General features: G+C 39.4%; 2 protein-coding genes across 5 annotated transcripts in view; one reads left to right on the top strand and one right to left on the bottom strand.

Annotated features, from left to right (window-relative positions):
• Positions 1–6,257, bottom strand: part of HS2ST1 (heparan sulfate 2-O-sulfotransferase 1) — a 190,601-nt gene extending 184,344 nt beyond the window's left edge. For all 3 annotated transcript variants that reach the window (XM_060090056.1, XM_060090057.1, XM_060090058.1), the window contains exon 1: positions 5,801–6,257. In XM_060090056.1, the coding sequence (XP_059946039.1) occupies positions 5,801–5,924 (124 nt within the window). In that variant the 5' untranslated portion in view covers positions 5,925–6,257. The remainder of the gene's footprint in view (positions 1–5,800) is intronic.
• A 572-nt stretch (positions 6,258–6,829) lies between these two features.
• SELENOF (selenoprotein F) overlaps positions 6,830–18,153 on the top strand; it is a 36,754-nt gene continuing 25,430 nt past the window's right edge. The window contains exons 1-2 of one of the 2 annotated variants that reach the window (XM_060090055.1): positions 6,830–6,958; positions 15,897–16,064. In XM_060090055.1, coding sequence (XP_059946038.1) covers positions 6,875–6,958; positions 15,897–16,064 — 252 coding nt within the window. In that variant the 5' untranslated portion in view covers positions 6,830–6,874. The remainder of the gene's footprint in view (positions 6,959–15,896; positions 16,065–18,153) is intronic. The other variant, XM_060090054.1, reaches the window with a different exon arrangement.

Below are 18,153 nucleotides of genomic sequence, written 5' to 3'. Positions count from 1 at the left end.
AGAAAAAAAAAAAGAATCAAACACAGGAGACAGAGAAATGACCAGTGATGGGGGAAGAAAACCAAGAGTATGATATATTGGAAACCAAGTAAAGAAAGTCTACCAAAAAGGAGGAAGTGATCAACTGTGTCAAGTTCTGCTGATTGGTCAAGTAAGATGAAGACCAAGAATTGACTGTAGGATTTAGGGAAGTTACTGGTGATTGTGGTAATCAGCGACAGTGAGAATAGACAATTTTTTAAAGTTTTACTGCTAAAGGAAGCTGAAATATGAGACAGAGGTTGGCTGAGAAAGAGGAGTCAAGAGAAAAATACCATTTTGTTTCTGGTTGGGAGAAATAATAGCATGTTCACATGCTAATGAGAAGAATCCAGCAGAAAGAAATGATAACTATAGAATGAGGGAAAACTTCTGGAACCACGTCTCTAAGTAGGTGAGGGAACAGAATCAGGTGCACAAGTGGTCCAACAGGCAGTTAATCTATAATTAACAGGCAGAAAGGCAAAGTACAGAAACGCAGTTACTAGTAGGTGGGCAGATAATTATAAATAATTAGGCTATAGTGAACCATTGATTATAAAGTCCATCTATAAGTACACCCTTCAAAAGTGGTCATTTTGGAGAGCAGTGTTTGAATATTCATTACTATTTCAATTTCACTAAGTGCCAAAATCTCTTAGAAGGCTTAACAGAGTGGTAGAGAGATATCCTAGGATTACTTTAATTGAGATCAACTGTAGCAGTTGACTACTCCATGGCACTAGATAACCTGTCTAGGACTCATAAGTGAGACACCAATTAGCAATTCTAGAATAACTGCATTCCAATTAAACCATAAGTCCTCTAAACAGTAACTACTGTAAGGTTTGCAAACAATTTCATAAGTAGAGAAATCTATCATTCTTGGGAATATTTTATAGGTATGTATGGTTTCAGGCACTTGTAAAAACGACCAAATTCCAAACAGCAGTCTCAACCTTGGCCCTGGAGTTAGTTCATTAGTTTAGGAGGGTTTTAAGAACATAGGGGTTAACATAATTTTGACCAATGAAGATGCCTACATATCCATTCTGAGTTACTGTCCTCATTTAAAACATTATGTCCTAATGCATCCATAAATTTATTTAGTTGTGTTATAAGCATATGAACAACAAATATTATTTTAAATGCTTAGGCCGTATAGAAAATAAAGTTATCAGGCACATAATTCGTACATTTATATAACAAAGGTTTCATTGACTGTTCCACCAGCCAGCATTAGCAACAGTGTGTTCTCAAGATTCAGAAAGAATTACTTTGTAAAAGCAACAAATTCTGACATGCAGAGTTCTAAGTAACAGCTAAGCAACTAAGTAGTAACCTAAGTGACAGTGTTCATTTTGACTCCATGTTATAGACTGTACCTCATTAGAAAAATTAAGTTTGTATACATTTTAACAAAGTTTTTTCAGTATAACACCCCAGAGAAATTGTTCATAACTAATGTGCTTGTAACCTAAATTTAACTCACAAGTTGCATGTTGTAATACGTTAATATTAAAAACAAAAAATGCACTCACTCCATTAAATATAAACCATCTATTACAAATCAGTGATTCTTACCATTAAGGAGACTGCATACTCCTTTGCAAATCTGATGAAAGCTATGTATATAATTTCAGGGAATTCATGGATGCCTTGAAGCCTATATATGGGTCCCTAAGATCTAAAGAATCTCTGATTAGTGGAAAAAAATGGAGTCCAAAATTAATCCAAGAACATATGAAAATGTAATATATGACAAAAAGAAGAACTGTAACATACAGTGGGGAAAAAAGATAAATTATTAATATATTTGCCATAAGTGGCCATTCACTGAGAGAAACTACAATAAACATATGACTGCTTTAAAGAGCTAAATGTAAACAATAAAAGTTATAAAATACTAATAAAATATAGAGAATGAACATAATCTTGGTTGGGAGAAGTCTTCTCAAGCAATGTAAGGCACCTACTTGCCTAAATTCATAGATTTGACTGCATAAATTTTTTAACTTCTGTATAAGCAAAATATACCATAAAATCAAGGGACAAATGACAAAACTGGAGAAAAACAGATACAAGACATAAAACAGATAAAAGATTAATACTTCTAATATATTTTCAAAACCCTGAAAATTGGTAAGATAAACTACTACCCAACAGACAAATGAAAATGAACAAGTAAATGTTCAACCTAATTAGAAGTTGAGGAAATGTAAATCAATGCAACAACATACCATTTCACAGCTTCAGAGTGGCAAAAATTAAAAGCTGACAGCATCCCATCCAGGGCTTGTATGTGTTGACAGTGCAGGTTATTGTAACCCTTGGGAAATAAATTTTTTGGAAAGTAACAGATTTTAAGATCTGTTAAATTATAAAATACATACATCTTTTGTTCCAGTAATCCCTTAACATGAGAATTTATCCTACTGAAAACAGTACCAACAAATAAGGACTTAAATAAACTTATATAAGGATGTTTCTTGTAACACTGTTTATAATACCAAGAAAGAAAATGGTAAAAAAAAAATTTTTTTAAGTGGTGGGGGGAGAGATAAACTGAATGTTCATTATTGGCATAATGGCTGGAGAATTTATGATTCATGTATACTATGGAATATTATACAGCTATTAGAATGAGTAAGTCAAATTTATATTTATTGACCTGGAAAGATATTCTATGATATTAAATGAAAAAAGCAAGATGCAAAGTAACGTGTATACTGCCATCCAATATTCGTTGAAAAAAAAAGATAAAAGAAAACTCTATTATGTGACATTGGTTTTTAGGAATTCCTGTTTATATACTTAATGTCCCAAGTGGTCAATGAATACACCTAAGTTTTGAATACAACTATCGCTCTATTAGAGATCTCACCATCAAAATATTCTGAAACCAAGGTGCATACAAAGCATTATCAGAAAATGCAATCCTTTGGAATCTTCTATAACAGAAAAGATAAACAATGAAAACTTTTAAGAGCAAAATGTTTAACTTTTTCTTTTTTTTAAGCCATAAATGCAAAGTTTAATAAATTTGACTACACTGTAAGTCAAAATTCTGTGTGATGGATGACACCACAAAAGTTTCTGAAAAGTGATGTGTGTTTAAGTTTTTCTGATGTCAAAACAAAAATGCTTTTAATGTTGTGATTTTACCACTTACAGAAAACCACCAGAGTTTTTTTTCCCCTGTAGCAGAAATAAGCTATCTATTTCAGTCCTTTCATTGGGTAATATAATTATGTTCGTTACACGGGTATAAACAAGCAACAGACATTACACTAAACTAATTCCTTTGTGTCAGAAATTGAATTTTCTAAGAATGACATTCATTCTTAGCAATAAATGCAATTAAACATTGGTATTACAGTTTAAAAATTTTATTCAAACTGCTACATCTTAGTGTAATGTCAATATAAAGTCCCAAGCAGCCTGGTATAATTAAAGGGGAACTTGATTTGGAATCACACATACCTGGGTTCCAGTCCTGGCTCTGCCAATTACTAGCTATGTGGTCAAGTTATATAACCTCTGAACCTGTTCCCGCATCTGTAAAAATGGCTTTCTATGGTGTTCTTGGAAGATTAAATAAGAATATCAAATATGAAAGTGTCTAGTACAGAGTCTGATTGTCAAAATATGCCTCCTTCTGTGTTCCTTTCCTAAGGAAGATTACTGACAACATCTGTTTTAGTATTGCCTGTTTCATAAGACTTATTTTTAATCAAAACACTGCTCATACGAAGTTATATATTTTATTTGCCATAATTTTGAATCTCCATTATTAGCTCCTTCTAGTGTTTTGTATCCGAGTCTCCTTTTTGAGAATTATTTAGTTTAATCCATATTTACTATTTCTAATGGAATATAAAGGTTCCTTTCCTGTAAAAAATCATGAAAAAACCCTACTACCTGTGACTTTCTACATCCTCAGATAACTCTTTTTAAAATCATTAAGGTTGTGCCTACAGAAAACACTTTCAAGCATTATGGAAAAAAAATGTTAGGCAACAAAGGAAAATTAACATTTGAATTATCCCAACCTACTGTAATGTGTCTAAGAAATTCAAAGAGCAACACAACAAAGAATTAATACAAATTTTAATTTAATATAACTTTCAACTTTCTTTAAGAGGAGTCATTTTTTTCTCTGTAAAGCTGGATCATTAATCAGGCCACAATACCCTCAAAGCTGCTAAATAGATACAAACAAAAAGAGTATATTGGCCAACCTTCAATATTTAAAGTGAATTTTTTTCCATCATACAAGACTCATATTAATAAAATCATAGTAAATAAATTTGTTCGAAACTGTACAGGGCAAGTTCTACCCTACAGTTGAGGAGTGGAATTATTCCTAGCTCCTCTTCAAATTTACTTGCACTTCAGCTAGATTTATTTGATGCTCTTTGATACACTGCTCTTTAAAATGTCTCCAAGGCTTTTTGCAAAGTCTATCAAAACTGCAAATAGTCAGCTACTACTTGTAGTATTTCAATTATTTTCTGATACATTTTTCCTAAATATTAATCATCACCCACAGCAGCATCTGTTACTTCTTAGTCTAAATTATAGTGCTGCTGGTATTTTATTATTTGCATTTTGAAAAGTATTTTAAATGATTTTGAGGTGAAAGTGTACGCATAAAAATACTTCACATTACTTTTCCACATTCAAATTACAGCCTCCTGAGCTGATTTTTCAGTGCCATGTACGTTTTTAAATCAAAATGTACTGCTGACATTCTTTTAATACTCCCTCCCCACACCGAGCTCTTCCCAAATGCCGAAGTTCCCTACTAATCTGAAAGTACCTATTATCTGTGCATTCTTCGGGTCTTTCACAACATCACACTCCAACTTTCTGTACTTCAGACCTCTTCCGTAATTAAAGTAAGCACTGTTAACTCTTTAAGGTACTTAACCTATGGTAAACTTTTTGCACTCTTCTTTTCATAAACTTAAATCTCACTAAAGCAATTCCCCTTCAACCTTTCCTCCTAAATTCACTACACCAACATTGCCGCGAAATAACGTACACACACATCCCTATTCTTAAGCTCAAAATAATGGCAGTTTAGCGCCGCTAAAAAAGAATTTAAATGCTTGGATGCCTCGTTTCAGTACCTCACGGAAGCTTTTTAGTTGCTTTCCTGTCCTACCTGGGCACAGCCTATTTCTCCCGTCAGTTGTGCGGTCCCTTGCTGCCCCCAGCACAAGAGTGCAACTCACTACAGTGTATTTCTTTTACTCACCGTCATTCCAGCATCTCCCTCCATTTCTGCGCATCTATCCCTTCGCGAACCTCCCCATCCCCAAAAGATTCCGTAACCAGGTGCCCACATCTCAAATTAGAATACCCCTCGCCTGACACTGCCGAGGCTTTCTGTACGACTTCTAAGAGAACACGCAAGCCTGAGCGTTTCTGTCTCCTCCAACAGTCAGTACCCACTCCCCAACGAGTTCGCTCTTATCTTGCTCTCTCCCCATGGAATGCCTACTTCGGGGTAACTCTTTGGCTCCGGGAAGCCCAACCTTGCAACCTCTGCCCCGTGACCTCGCGAGCCCAGCATACCACCCAAGCTTAATTCACACCATTCTTGAAGCTTGTGTTCTCCATGGCCCCAGTCCCATCTCTCTTTGCAACCTCTTTCAGTCTCCTGCCGAGGAGCCAGATCTCAGGTTAGGCAAACGCCCACTTGCTCGGGTAGCACTGCCTCCCTGGCCCGGCCGCTTCCACACACCACTCAGCCCAGAGTGGCACGGCTCCTCACCTAGCTTCGACCGGGACTCCTCCAGTTTCTGGATCTGGTTCTCCAAGAAGAGCATTGCCACTGCGAAGGCCACCACCGCCAGCAGCTGCAACTTGGGCGGCATCATAATCCTGAGGAGCCCCATGAAACCCGCCGCTCGGGATCAAGACATACCGCGGGGGGCGGGGATCGGGGCCCCGGAGGCAAAGGAGACGCCGGGAGGAGCCCACCGAGCCGGGAGAAAGGCAAGGAAAGCGCGACAGCGAGAGAAGCACCGCAGCGACCCCCCTTCTCGCTTCCCCAGTCCCCCGCCCCCAGGCGCCAGCACTAACGCCGCCGGTGTCCGCTTCTCCTCGGCCGACTCCACGGCCGCCCCTCCAAAAGCCCGCGCAGCGAACACAGTGCGAAGCGGCTGCCGGGCTCTCGCCTCCCTCTACCGCCTCAGTCCCCGAGCCCCGCGCCCGCCTGCCTGCCTCCCTCCCTCTTTTCCTTCCTTCCCTCCCTCCTTTGCTCGCCGCCGCGCGCTCCTCCGCCAACGTTGCGGCTGCGGCTGCGCCGCCCTCGGCCCCGCCCCCTGCCCATCCCCCTCGGCCACCATGCGCACGCATCCACGTACGCTGCTCAGCAACCAGAGGCTCCGCCCGCTGCTCCCGTTCGCTTGTGCTTATTGGACCGAAGAACCCCAGGGCTTAGCTCTTGGCCCGTGTCACGGTTGGTTTCCTTTGCCTAAGGTGTCAACGAAAGTGGCATTCGATTGGGTAAACTTGGAGAAGGAGGCAGGCCGAAACTGGAGAAGGCGGGGCTTCTTGGCTGCTTGAGGAAATGTCGTGAATGAAAGAGCCCGGGGAAACACAGATTTGGGGAGTCTAGGAAAATGCCTGAAATGGGTTATCGAAAGGACCCAGCGACTTCATATTTATATCAAATGTAAAGGTATTTATTCACCTTTAAGCTTCCATATGCCCTTAGTTAACACCCGTCTCTGCAGAATAAGAGACTTGACGTTAACGGCCTTTAGCATCCTGTTTTGGATCAGGCTCTGGAGTAGACGCCCCGAGCAGAGAGGTCCTCGGGGCAGCCGGAGACCTACGGAAGATGGCACCTATGGCGGCCGGGCTGGATGGGTGGCTTTTGCCGGCTTTTGGGCTGCGGCTGCTGCTGGTGACTGTGCTTCAAACGGTGAGTGGAGGTCACCTCCGCTGCAGCCCCAGGGCGAGTGGGAGGGATTGCGCCGAGGAAGACAGAACATTCGGTCCCGTTTGGGAGCCACAGTTGAAAAGGGTGGGAGGATAGGGCTTCCTCAGCGATTGCTGCGGCCAGAGTGCGACGTGGCTTAATTCCTCGTTTGATACTTATCTTTCCCCGTCCCGGGTTTCTAGCGGTTTTTTCTCCTGATTTTAGACTGTCTTGAGTACAATTTGTAAGACACACCGTGAACGAAATAAAGGGCACTAAGTTTTGCCCAGGAATGAAGATTGTTTTTAAATTGGCAGAAATGCAAGGAACTATCGTTCCTTGTGGCAAGGCTCCCAAATCTTAAAGCCCTGAGGTCTTTGGTCCAGGGTGCACTTCCTTTTTACTTCTTTCTGTCAGTTGTTTGTGGTCTCTGTATGTCACTTTTAGACAGCCTTTAATCTCTGTTCTGTGGAATTCATATGCTGCTGGGTACACCTCAGTGCCTGCCATTTGTGATTTTAAACAACATTGTTGCAATAAAAGGAGCTATTTCATACTAAAGCATAATTTTTTTGAAATTGATATTCTAAAATGATACCTTTCATCTCGTTTAAAATCGGACGGTGTTTAACCAAGTTGTTTTTATTTCGTTTTTATCAATTAATAGAACAGATGCGTTTTTTATCTTTGAATGGCGAAGGGCTAAATTCTACTTATTTTCCTATTCACTCACAAACAACTTACTGTTTGTTAATTTCTCCTTAGAAGTTTTTAGTCCATGTTTATGTGAATAATAAAACTGTTTAATATACACTATGGTTGGAGTTTTTACAAGTGTCTTTTATCAGCCTAATTTTTCAGGAGTTCTCTGTATTGAGCCTGCTGAGAAGTATTCTCCTAGAGACCTGGTTTAATTAATTTATCCAAGGTTTGGAGCAGTGAGGGTCTATACCGAAAGCCCCTACAAACACCTGGGCTTTTCTTTAATCAAGGAGTTTAAAGATCCTGCCTGTTTCCTTTTGTAACCTTGCCTAAAAGGTGGATTCTTTACTTCTATAATTAGCTTTACAATACTCCATTATTCAGTCATTTGGTGCCTTAGAAATTACTGGAAGACCCCTTTCTAAACTTCGTACTCAAGAATTTATTGTCAGTCTTAGGCAATTTGCGTTCACCACCTCGAAAATATAAAAAAGAATAACATTTCAAGTTGCTTTCTCCTGATTTCACTTTCTTTAACTGTTTCATTATCTGTGGCTGTGTAACCACCCCCAAAGCTTAAAATAACGATTTCTTGTAATTCTGTGTGTCTGCTGAGCATTTTCTCTGTTGGTTTCCTCTGGCCTCATTTACGCAGCTGTGCTGAGCCGGTAGGTCAGCTGAACTGAAGGGTCCAGGATGGCTTCATTCTTAGTGGTGCTGTCTGTCAGCTAGGTTCCCATCCATGTGACATCTCATTCTCCAATAGGCCAGACCAACTTCTTTTCGTGGCAGTCTCAAGGCAGCACTCGTACAGAGCAAAAGCTGCAATGCCTCCTAAAGCCTAGCCTCAGAAATCACATACATCACTTTCATATCACAGTATTTGTCAAAGCAAGTCACAAGACCAGCCTGGATTTCAGGGCTAGGGATATGGACTCCATCTCTGCATGAGAAGAGTGACATAGTCACATTGCAAAGAAGTGTACATACCAAGGTAGGAGGAATTTATGCCCATTAAACAATCTACCAAAGTGACCATCCACAGAATTCAAGCCAGAAACTTGGGTCTCATCTTCGACTCCTACCTTTTCTTACATACCTCACATCCAGGTAATTACCAAGTCTTGTTGATTTTACTTCCTAATATCTCTCAGGTTCATCCACTTATTATTAATCCCTTATTTAGGCCACCAACCTCTCTCTCCTTAGAAATAACAACCTCCTAGTTCACCCTTTAATTATCAGAATCTAAGCTGTTGTTTTTGCCAGCTTCCCAATTGCCCAAGCCAGAAATTATTCATTTTAAATTCTTTCCTTTCACTCTCTGACCCCAGTTAGTCATTAAACCCTTAAAAATCTCCAAGCCAGTTCATTTAATTTTACCTCCACAGGTAGTACCTAAATTCAGGCCCCATCTTTGCTTGCCTGGGATTGCCACAACAGCTTCTGTAACTGGTCTCCTGATCTCATTTTCCCCCATTTCCTAATTCAGTCTCTGCAGTGCATCCAAGTCATCTTTCTCAAACTTAGGTCGGTCATTGTTAAAACTCCTCAATGGCTCTCAGTTGCTTTTAAGTTGAAGTCTATCTTCAGTATGCCTTAACAGGGCCTCTTTGACCTAATACTTACTTGTTTGTCTCTCCAGGCTTAATTCCCAGCATTTACCTCTACTGGGAGAGCAAAATGGTAGAGGTGGAAAATTGGGGTCATTTTAGTACCTCTCACATACCATGTTCCCTCTCACCAGACCTAAAGTAAGGTGTTTAGATAAAATGCAAGGCTTAACTTACATCCCATTTCCAGATTTGCAAAGTCTTACATACCCTCTCCCTTACATATTCTGTCGTCATACATTATGCTGTATTACAGATTCACAACTGCACCAAAGCTCTGTGTGTGGTTTGTATCCCTCCATTCCCATGCCGAGTGTAGCCAAAGAGAATAAGGGGCCACTTTTCTTTTATATATTGTTTTATTGTGCCTCAGTGTACATTTAGATCCTTCAGAGGTTTGAAAGGCCTTCTAGTTCATTAGTGTTTGTTCCTTGCTATCAAAGTCATTAAGATATCTGTAGTAGGTTATGTAGAACAGTGATGAACCCCACCCACTCCAACCAATACATAATGACTCTGAAAATATTTAGAAAGGGTGGTCTGAGCAATTCACCTTTTTGTTGAACTGTTTTAACTTCTCTAAAGCTTACTCCTGTCTCTTTCTTCTGTAATGACTAGTGTTTTTAAGAAAAGAAGGCAATAAAATCTTGAAAATGAAAAGAGAAGTACAGAGGACTGTTGAAAAAACTCTTAAGAAATTAGAAAAACTGCATCTCACAGTTAGCCTGAGGGGGAAGAAAGGCCAGGTGGAATAAGTAGCTGGCAGTAATAAAAATAAGCCAAAGCTTTGGAACCTGACAGATGAATAAAAAGGGAATGAAGGAAGACCTTCTTGGTGCCCTGAGGTTGAGCTACTGGTATCGGCAGAAGACTTAGCTCCTACTTTGTTAATTCACACCTCTGAGTCCTCAGACTAGACAGGTTGAGCTTTTATTACTGTCTGTGCCTCTGAATAGCTCTAATTAAAGTTAGTAGCAACACATAGTTACCAATATTCCAATGAGGTGACAACGGGGAGGATATAAATGATTTAATTGAAAATACATTCTGAGTATGCTTAAGCATTAGAAAAAAATATTTTCGTATGGCCTAAAGGAGCTGTTTTTTAGAGTGTCCCAGCACTAAGTGGTACTCAGTTCTTCATTCAGCTCATACATATTACTTCTTTCAGAAGGACACTGTAGGGATTTCCCTAGTGGTCCGGGGGTTAAGAATCCACCTGCCAATGCAAGGGACATGGGAGAAAGCCCCCGTGTAGCAATGAAGACCCAATGCAACCAAAAATAAACAAATTAATTAATTTAAAAAGAAAGGCACTGTACTGGAAGCAGTATAAAATGATTTTATGTATGATTGATTCTGAGACACCACACCCCATCCCCTACGCCTACCCCCTTTTCTTCACAAGTTAACATCTGGTCTGGTCTTATTTCAATGGGTGGCGCAAGTGTCAGCATTTTTGTTATTTTTAGTGGTGCATACGATAATGGTGTATCATGGATTCTGTGAAAGGTGGTAGTTAATAACAGTGGTTAAGGGTTTTGAGGGCAGGCCAGGATTAGAATCTTGATGCTGCCATCTAATGTTTGTTGTATTGTCTTAAGGTAGATTACCTCAACTGTCCTAAGCCTCTGTTCCCTTCTCTCCCTTTTATCCTGTAAAATGAGGATAATACCCCTTTCATAGGGGGATAAGATTAAATAGAATAATGATGTAAAGTGTTTAGCAAAGTATCTGGTGCTTTGTAAGAGCTTGCCATAAAGGCTATGTTTCTGGTATTTGTTTTCATGGGGTTCGTCTGTAAATCCATGTATTTCGTCTCAGATTTGAAATCCGTTCAGAATTATTACATGAGAAACCTATGAGTTTTCTGAGTAAAGACTGGTTAAGAGACAGATAATCATGTGAATGTATAAGTGTAATAAAATGTATAGCTATACCAGGCTTTTGCCTGAAAAGGTGATGTTACATTATAGTTATTACAGCTTCCCAGCCAATAACCCTTATGTTTATAAAGAACTCAGTAATATCAGAAAAATAAATCAGTGACTAATGCAAAGGAGTCTCTTAGCCTGTCAATCCTACTTTGAATTGGAGAAGTCATAAACTGTTAAGTGGTTATCCCAGTCAGGGTTATCCCACCCAGTCCTTAAAATCTATGTCTTTTGGGCTTCCCTGGTGGCGCAGTGGTTGAGAGTCCGCCTGCCGATGCAGGGGACACGGGTTCGTGCCGCGGTCCGGGAAGATCCCACATGCCGCGGAGTGGCTAGGCCCGTGAGCCATGGCCGTTGAGCCTGCACGTCCGGAGACTGTGTCCCACAATGGGAGAGGCCACAACAGTGAGAGGCCCACATACCGCAAAAAAAAAAAAAAAAAACTATGTCTTTCTTAGAAGGGTGGCTAATTATTTTAAAATTTAGGAGAATTTCCTGGCGGTCTAGTGGTTACGACTCCAAGCTTTCACTGCTGAGGGCACAGGTGCATTCCCTGGTCGGGGAACTAAGATCCCACAAGCCACATGGTGTGGCCAAAAATAATAATAAAGCAACAATAAAATTTAATATTTGGCCTTACTGTGCACATTTAAATGCTGTTCATTACTTTTTGATAATAAAAAGGTGGGTGGGCATAATTTTGAACTCTTCTATATTATTTAGAATTTGGTACTTACCTATGAAGTGCTTAAAAATATGTTCTGATGTTCTTAGATTCAAAGCCTTAAGTCTGCAAAACCAATGACATAAGAGAAAAAAGTAGTTCACTCATGGAACTCAAGATATATTCTAGGGCTTCCCTGGTGGCGCAGTGGATAAGAATCCGCCTGCCAATGCCAGGGACACGGGTTCGATCCCTGGTCCGGGAAGATCCCACATGCTGTGGAGCAACTAAGCCCGTGCTCCACAACTACTGAGCCTGTGCTCTAGAGCCCATGAGCCACAACTACTGAAGCCTGCGTGCCTAGAGCCTGTGCTCCGCAACAAGAGAAGCCACGACAATGAGAAGCCTGCGCACCGCAACGAAGAGTAGCCCCCGCTCACTGCAGCTAGAGAAAGCTGGCGCACAGCAACGAAGACCCAACACAGCCAAAAATTTAAAAAACGTAAATAATAAATTTATTTTAAAAAATTTTAAAGATACATTATATCTCCCCTGCGCTTATCTCTACCCCATATCTAATATAATGACTTAAAAATAAGTAGTGTTTTGTAGTTTTTAAGTGTGCTTTCACAGTGGAAGGTGGGAATAATTCTAAAATTTATTAAGTACTCACTGTGTACTGGGCAGAATACAAGATGCTTTCTGTACTTTTTCTCCTTTAATCCCCAAAACTTTGTGAAGTAAGTGGTAATTATTCCTATTCAGAAGTTAAGAAGTAAGGTTGCTCTGTGCTGATATTTGAATCAAGATGTCATCAGACTCAAATACATGTTTTGCATGTTCATGCTGCCTGTCAGTAGGTGCTCAGTAAATGCCAGAATGAAACCAAGTATTATGATCCCATGATTATTCATTTGAGATTCTTGTTTTGTGAAACGTGCTTTGGTAACAATTTCTTATGTTTGTTAAGCAGTTCACAGTTTCAAAGTTATTTCATTTTTATCGCCTGTTTTAGTTACCATGGCTACAAATCACCCTAAAATTTAGTGGTGTAAAACCATTGTTTATTTTGCTTTCAAATTTCTATGGGTCAGCAATTCAGACAGGGCACAGCAGGATGGCTGTGTGTTCCATGGTGTCTCAGACCTCCGCCTGAGACTGAAGGACTAAAATGAGAAGGCTTTTTACGCACATGTCTAGTAGTTGATGCTGGTTGTCAGCTGGAGGCCTCAGGTGCTCTCTACATGGGCCTCTCTACATTCTCTCTGTAGTTTAGGCTACCTTACAGCATGGTGGCTAAATTCCAAAGTCGAGTATTACAGAGAAACAGATAACAGCACCTGCAAGTACTAGCCAAGCAGAGATTGTTTCCTTTTTTAAGACCTACCCTCAGAAATCATGTAGTATCACTTCCTTTACACTCTGTTGGTCAGAACAGTCACAAGCCCCTGCGCAGGTTGAAGGGGAGGGAACATAGACTCCCACTCCTCAGTGGAGGACTGCCAGTCACACGTGGGATGATGTGTATATATTGGTGTGGCCTTCTTTGGGAAAAAAATAGAAATTAACCTGTGAAATTGATCAAGCAGATCACTTTACTAGTAAATAAATTACTCAAAGTGCTAGTATAGTAGCAAGAGTCTTAAGTCCCTCCCACTAGACTGGGATACTTGATCTATTTTGATATATTATGATATACAGTCCACATTATTACTGAGATAAGGTAGAAGATGTATGTATATGGTATCAAATTAGGATGTTGACTTACTGTTAGGTCAATGGGATGATCAGCATTTTGGAAGAGTATGCCAGCAGTACTTAAAGTTTTTCACATTGGGATATGCCATTGGGTTTTAATCTGCACGATTAGTCAGCTGGTGGGCCAAATCCAGCAAGCCTTGTTTTTGTAAAGTGTTATTGGAACACAGACACCCATTCATTTATTATTGTCTGTGACTGCTTTTGTGCTGCAGTAGCTGAGTTGAGTAGTTCCAACAGAAACTATATAGCCACCCAAGCCTAACATAATTGCTACGGGGCCCTTTACATAAAATTTGCAAACCCTTGGTCTAGAAGATCAACCAGTCACAGTCAAACAATCTGAAATGCCCCCTATTTGAGGCTGTGGTTTTGACCAATTCATTTTCTTAACACACAGGAGAATTAGCACAAGTGCTGGAAATACAGAGAAATAACTTAATGTTTGCCCTTGAAAGAGTTCACAGTATTACCGGGGAATCCGACAATCCTAGATTTACATAGTACAGTGTCATGAGTGGTGCTATTTTACAGCTGTGCATAAATTTCATTCTCAGAAGACAATGGCTAAATACTGGGATCTGGTTTTTTTCAGAGAAGGCTTCCTAAGAAGACTGGTATACCAATCGGGTTCTTAGAAATAAGTAGAATTTAACAAGGTGGAAAAGTGTAAAAGAGCCTTAGAGTAGAAAAGTATGAGCAAATGTACATTTGAGTAGGGGTTTTATATTCTCAGGTACTATAGGAATTCATTATAGCTGAAAAGTAGAGTGGGATTGGAGACGTAATGAGAGATAGGAGTAGCTGACCATTTAATCCCCTGAGGCAGGAAAAGATTTGAGAGCTCTTTAAGAGACAGAATTGTCAAAACTTGTTTTTTTAACAAACAAGTTAATTGACTGATTGTAAGAATGGTGAAGAGTGTGGAGTCTAGGATGAACTGACCGGGGCAACTAGGTGGTCAGGGAAAATGGTGTCATTTTGCCAAGATACTGAATACATTGGAAGGAATAGATTTAAGGAGAAAGGATGTTTCACTGTTGGAGAGTTTGAATTTGCAGTGCCTGTACAACATCTAAATGAGATCTCAGGTAGGCTGTTGGCTTTGGAAACTTGACACTTAAAAAGACTTGGGAGTTTTCAATAAATGAGTATTTGAAGCCATGGAGAAGATGCAATTCTCTATAGAAAGTATGCAAAGCAAAGAGAGAGCCAAGAATAGAAATGGGAAACAACAGCATTTAAGAGATGCATAGCAGAAGAAGGAGAGGGAAAGCCATGGAAGAAGCAGCTGGAGCAGAAAAGTTTTGAATGCCATTGCATTTAGTGATTTTTGGCAAGTTTAGCTGAGTGGTGTGGTGGGATCAGAAACCAGACTGTAGTAACAATTCAGAAATAACAGAATGTGGGGAGAGCAGTTAGAACTATGGGTCTTGGGTACACTGAAGATATGAGTTATCAATGAAATTAAATCCCTGTGGAGATGGCAGAAGACAGAAGTTAAAGCAGAGGTACAGGTATTGACCTTAGACAGATGTAGGTATACCACACTCACTGAGACATGAGAGAAGAATGGATAAAGGAAGAGAATAGTTTTGGAAGCCTGCTTTTGCCAGTCATTCTGTTTGGTTACTTTACATAAGTCATTTCATTTAATCTTTACTGCAGTCTATTTTATGTGGGAAGTTTCTTGCTTTATCGGTGAGGAAATTAAAACTCAGGGAGGTTATCTTGCCCAGAGTCACACATCTTGTAAGTGGTGGAACTGGCACCTAAACCCCACAGTTTTATTTTTGATGTGCTCCCGCTCTCCCCCACTTCATCCCTTTCTGTACCCTTCCCCTGCTAGATGTGAATGAAGATAAGTTTGTAGGGTGTAGAAGGGACCTAGAAGTTAATGTTACTCCATACATCATATGAACAGGTGCTAAGTTCTTAAAATGAAATGGAAATTCATTTTTCTTCAAAAGATATGTAATATATATATCATAAAGAAATAATATATGATCTTTTTTGTTAATCCATGTTTTAGCCAAGCTGCAGTATGACAAATTTTTAAGAAAAAAATTTGTTGGGGATGTGGGAAGAACCAAAGACTCATATAAAGTTGTAAAGTATAAAAATAATTAAGAATTTGTCTCCAAATGAGGCATTTCACGAACTGTCTGTAGTGTGTTAGATTTTGACAACCCTAGTTTCTCCTTTTTTGGAAGCTTTGTAATGTAAACATGAAGTTAAGGGGGTTATTTTTTCTCATTTTTTGTTTTCAGGTCTCTGCGTTCGGGGCAGAGTTTTCATCAGAGTCTTGCAGAGAGTTAGGCTTCTCCAGCAACTTGCTCTGCAGCTCCTGTGATCTACTTGGACAGTTCAACCTTCTTCAACTGGATCCTGACTGTAGAGGATGCTGTCAGGAAGAAGCACAATTTGAAACCAAAAAGGTATTGTTTTATAGTATCTCTCTTCCATTATATGGTTTAGTTGAGATAAGGTAAAATGTTAAATTGCTTAATCAACTTAAATATAAAGAAGTCTTTAGCTTTTACATTCTGTAGTTTTAGAAACTCAACTGATTTCTTGCAGACCTATTAGATCAATCAGAGCAAATAGGGAGGAAAAGTATGGTTACAGATTGATATACCATCCTACCATGGTTGTCCAGCAGAAGGGAACCAGAATTACTATAGCATGCCTAGATTGTAAATCTATCCAGTCTTCCTAACTTCTGGCCACATAAAGCCAAAGAATAATTAATTAGGTGCTTTTATTCATTTGTAATAAGAACCCAGTCTTATAATGAAATTTGAGATGAAAGTAAAGCACCTATTATCTGGCACATAATTGTCAACAATAAATTATAACTTTCTTTTTTTAAAATAAATTTATTTATTTAATTTATTTATTTTTGGCTGCGTTGGGTCTTTGCTACTACACGCGGGCCCTCCAGTTGCGGCGAGCGAGGGCCACTCCTCGCCGCGGTGCACAGACCTCCCATTGCAGTGGCCTCTCCCACTGCAGAGCACGGGTTCTAGGCGCACGGGCTTCAGCAGTTGTGGCACGCGGGCTCAGTAGTTGTGGCTCACGGGCTCTAGAGCGCAGGCTCAGTATCAGTGGCGCACGGGCTTAGTGGCTCTCACCTTTAACACCTGAAAACAGCCAAGAGTAGGTAGTTCTAACAGTCCAATAAAATCTGCTACTATTTTACCCACTGTTCAGAATAATAGTAAACTTGCTCAATTTTTAAATCTTTTCATTAAACCCTTAGACTTCTTTAATTTATAAAGTAGACTGAAAAGGTCATTTATATCATCCAAATAAAGCTGAATTAATGAGGTCCCTGTGTTTGAGAAAAAATATTAGCATCTCTCTGCTTTGTTTCCTTTTAATATTCTCTTTCAGTTGTACTTACTGAATCCTGTTTGAGGCTTTATGGTTTGTAAAGCTTTCAAACAGTAATTGTATCTTCTCATTATTAGGTAGTAAAGGTTTACTTCTAACACTGAGTACAGTTTTCTAGTTCTGTAAGAAAAACAAGCCGACAAGCTTTCACCATGTTAGTGTTCAACCAGAATTTACACTTGATTTCTCAGTTGTAAACCTGAAATTCCTGTGTCCCACAAATGGCTTCCAAGTCTTCCATGTTTTTCATTTTCTTGGTTCACATATACCAATGATATATTTTAATGTTTAGAAGATTTCCATACATATAAGTTAGTCTTTATTGCACGTAAATAAAATCTAAACAAGTTTTTAAAACTTGATTTTAAATAGATTTAAGACCTAGGACCTAACTAGTTTAGTAGGACCCTTCCCTCTTGTTTCTTGTTTCATTTTATCAATGACATATTCACATGGGACAAATTGCTGAAGTGTGATTCATCCTCTCGTCTTTAGGCTATTATTCTATGGTCTGTACAGCTACTCAACTAACAATGATTATTTGTGAGACACCAAACTTACAGGGATTGAATAACAAGGGGTGTTTTATAATAAATAATCTTTATCACACACCCGCTTTGTAATTAAGGGTAAGTTGAGAAAATCTACCCTTTGACTGATATCAGATGTGCCTAAACTGTAAACCAAGTGCATATAAAAGCTTTTACTAATTGCCCCTTTAGTAATTCTTTATAATATTACCAGTTTTATGGTATAATTTTTTTGTTTTTTTGCCATGCCGTGTAGCATGAGGGATCTTAGTTCCCTAACCAGGGATGGAACCCGAGCCCCCTGCAGTGGAAGCATGGAGTCTTAACCACTGGACTGCCAGGGAAGTCCCTGTGGTATAATTTTAGTGGAACCAAACTTCAGTCACACACTTCATAAATTCATTATATTCCTGTTCACTTTTCATTTTTAACTGAGCTATTTATTGCTTCTTCAGCAATAATAGTAGGCAAGTAGTCCACCATTTAATATATACCTAACTAATTACAAACTGAAATGATTATTATATCTCAGTGCAAGTGAGCCTGTATCCTAATATACCTTTTATACTGTACCCATTGTTTTTTTCTTAAGTCCTTGCCC

The sequence above is a fragment of the Mesoplodon densirostris genome, chromosome 2 (genome assembly GCF_025265405.1).
Source record: "Mesoplodon densirostris isolate mMesDen1 chromosome 2, mMesDen1 primary haplotype, whole genome shotgun sequence".
Classification (NCBI taxonomy): domain Eukaryota; kingdom Metazoa; phylum Chordata; class Mammalia; order Artiodactyla; family Ziphiidae; genus Mesoplodon; species Mesoplodon densirostris.
This window is presented reverse-complemented; position numbering and strand designations above follow the sequence as displayed.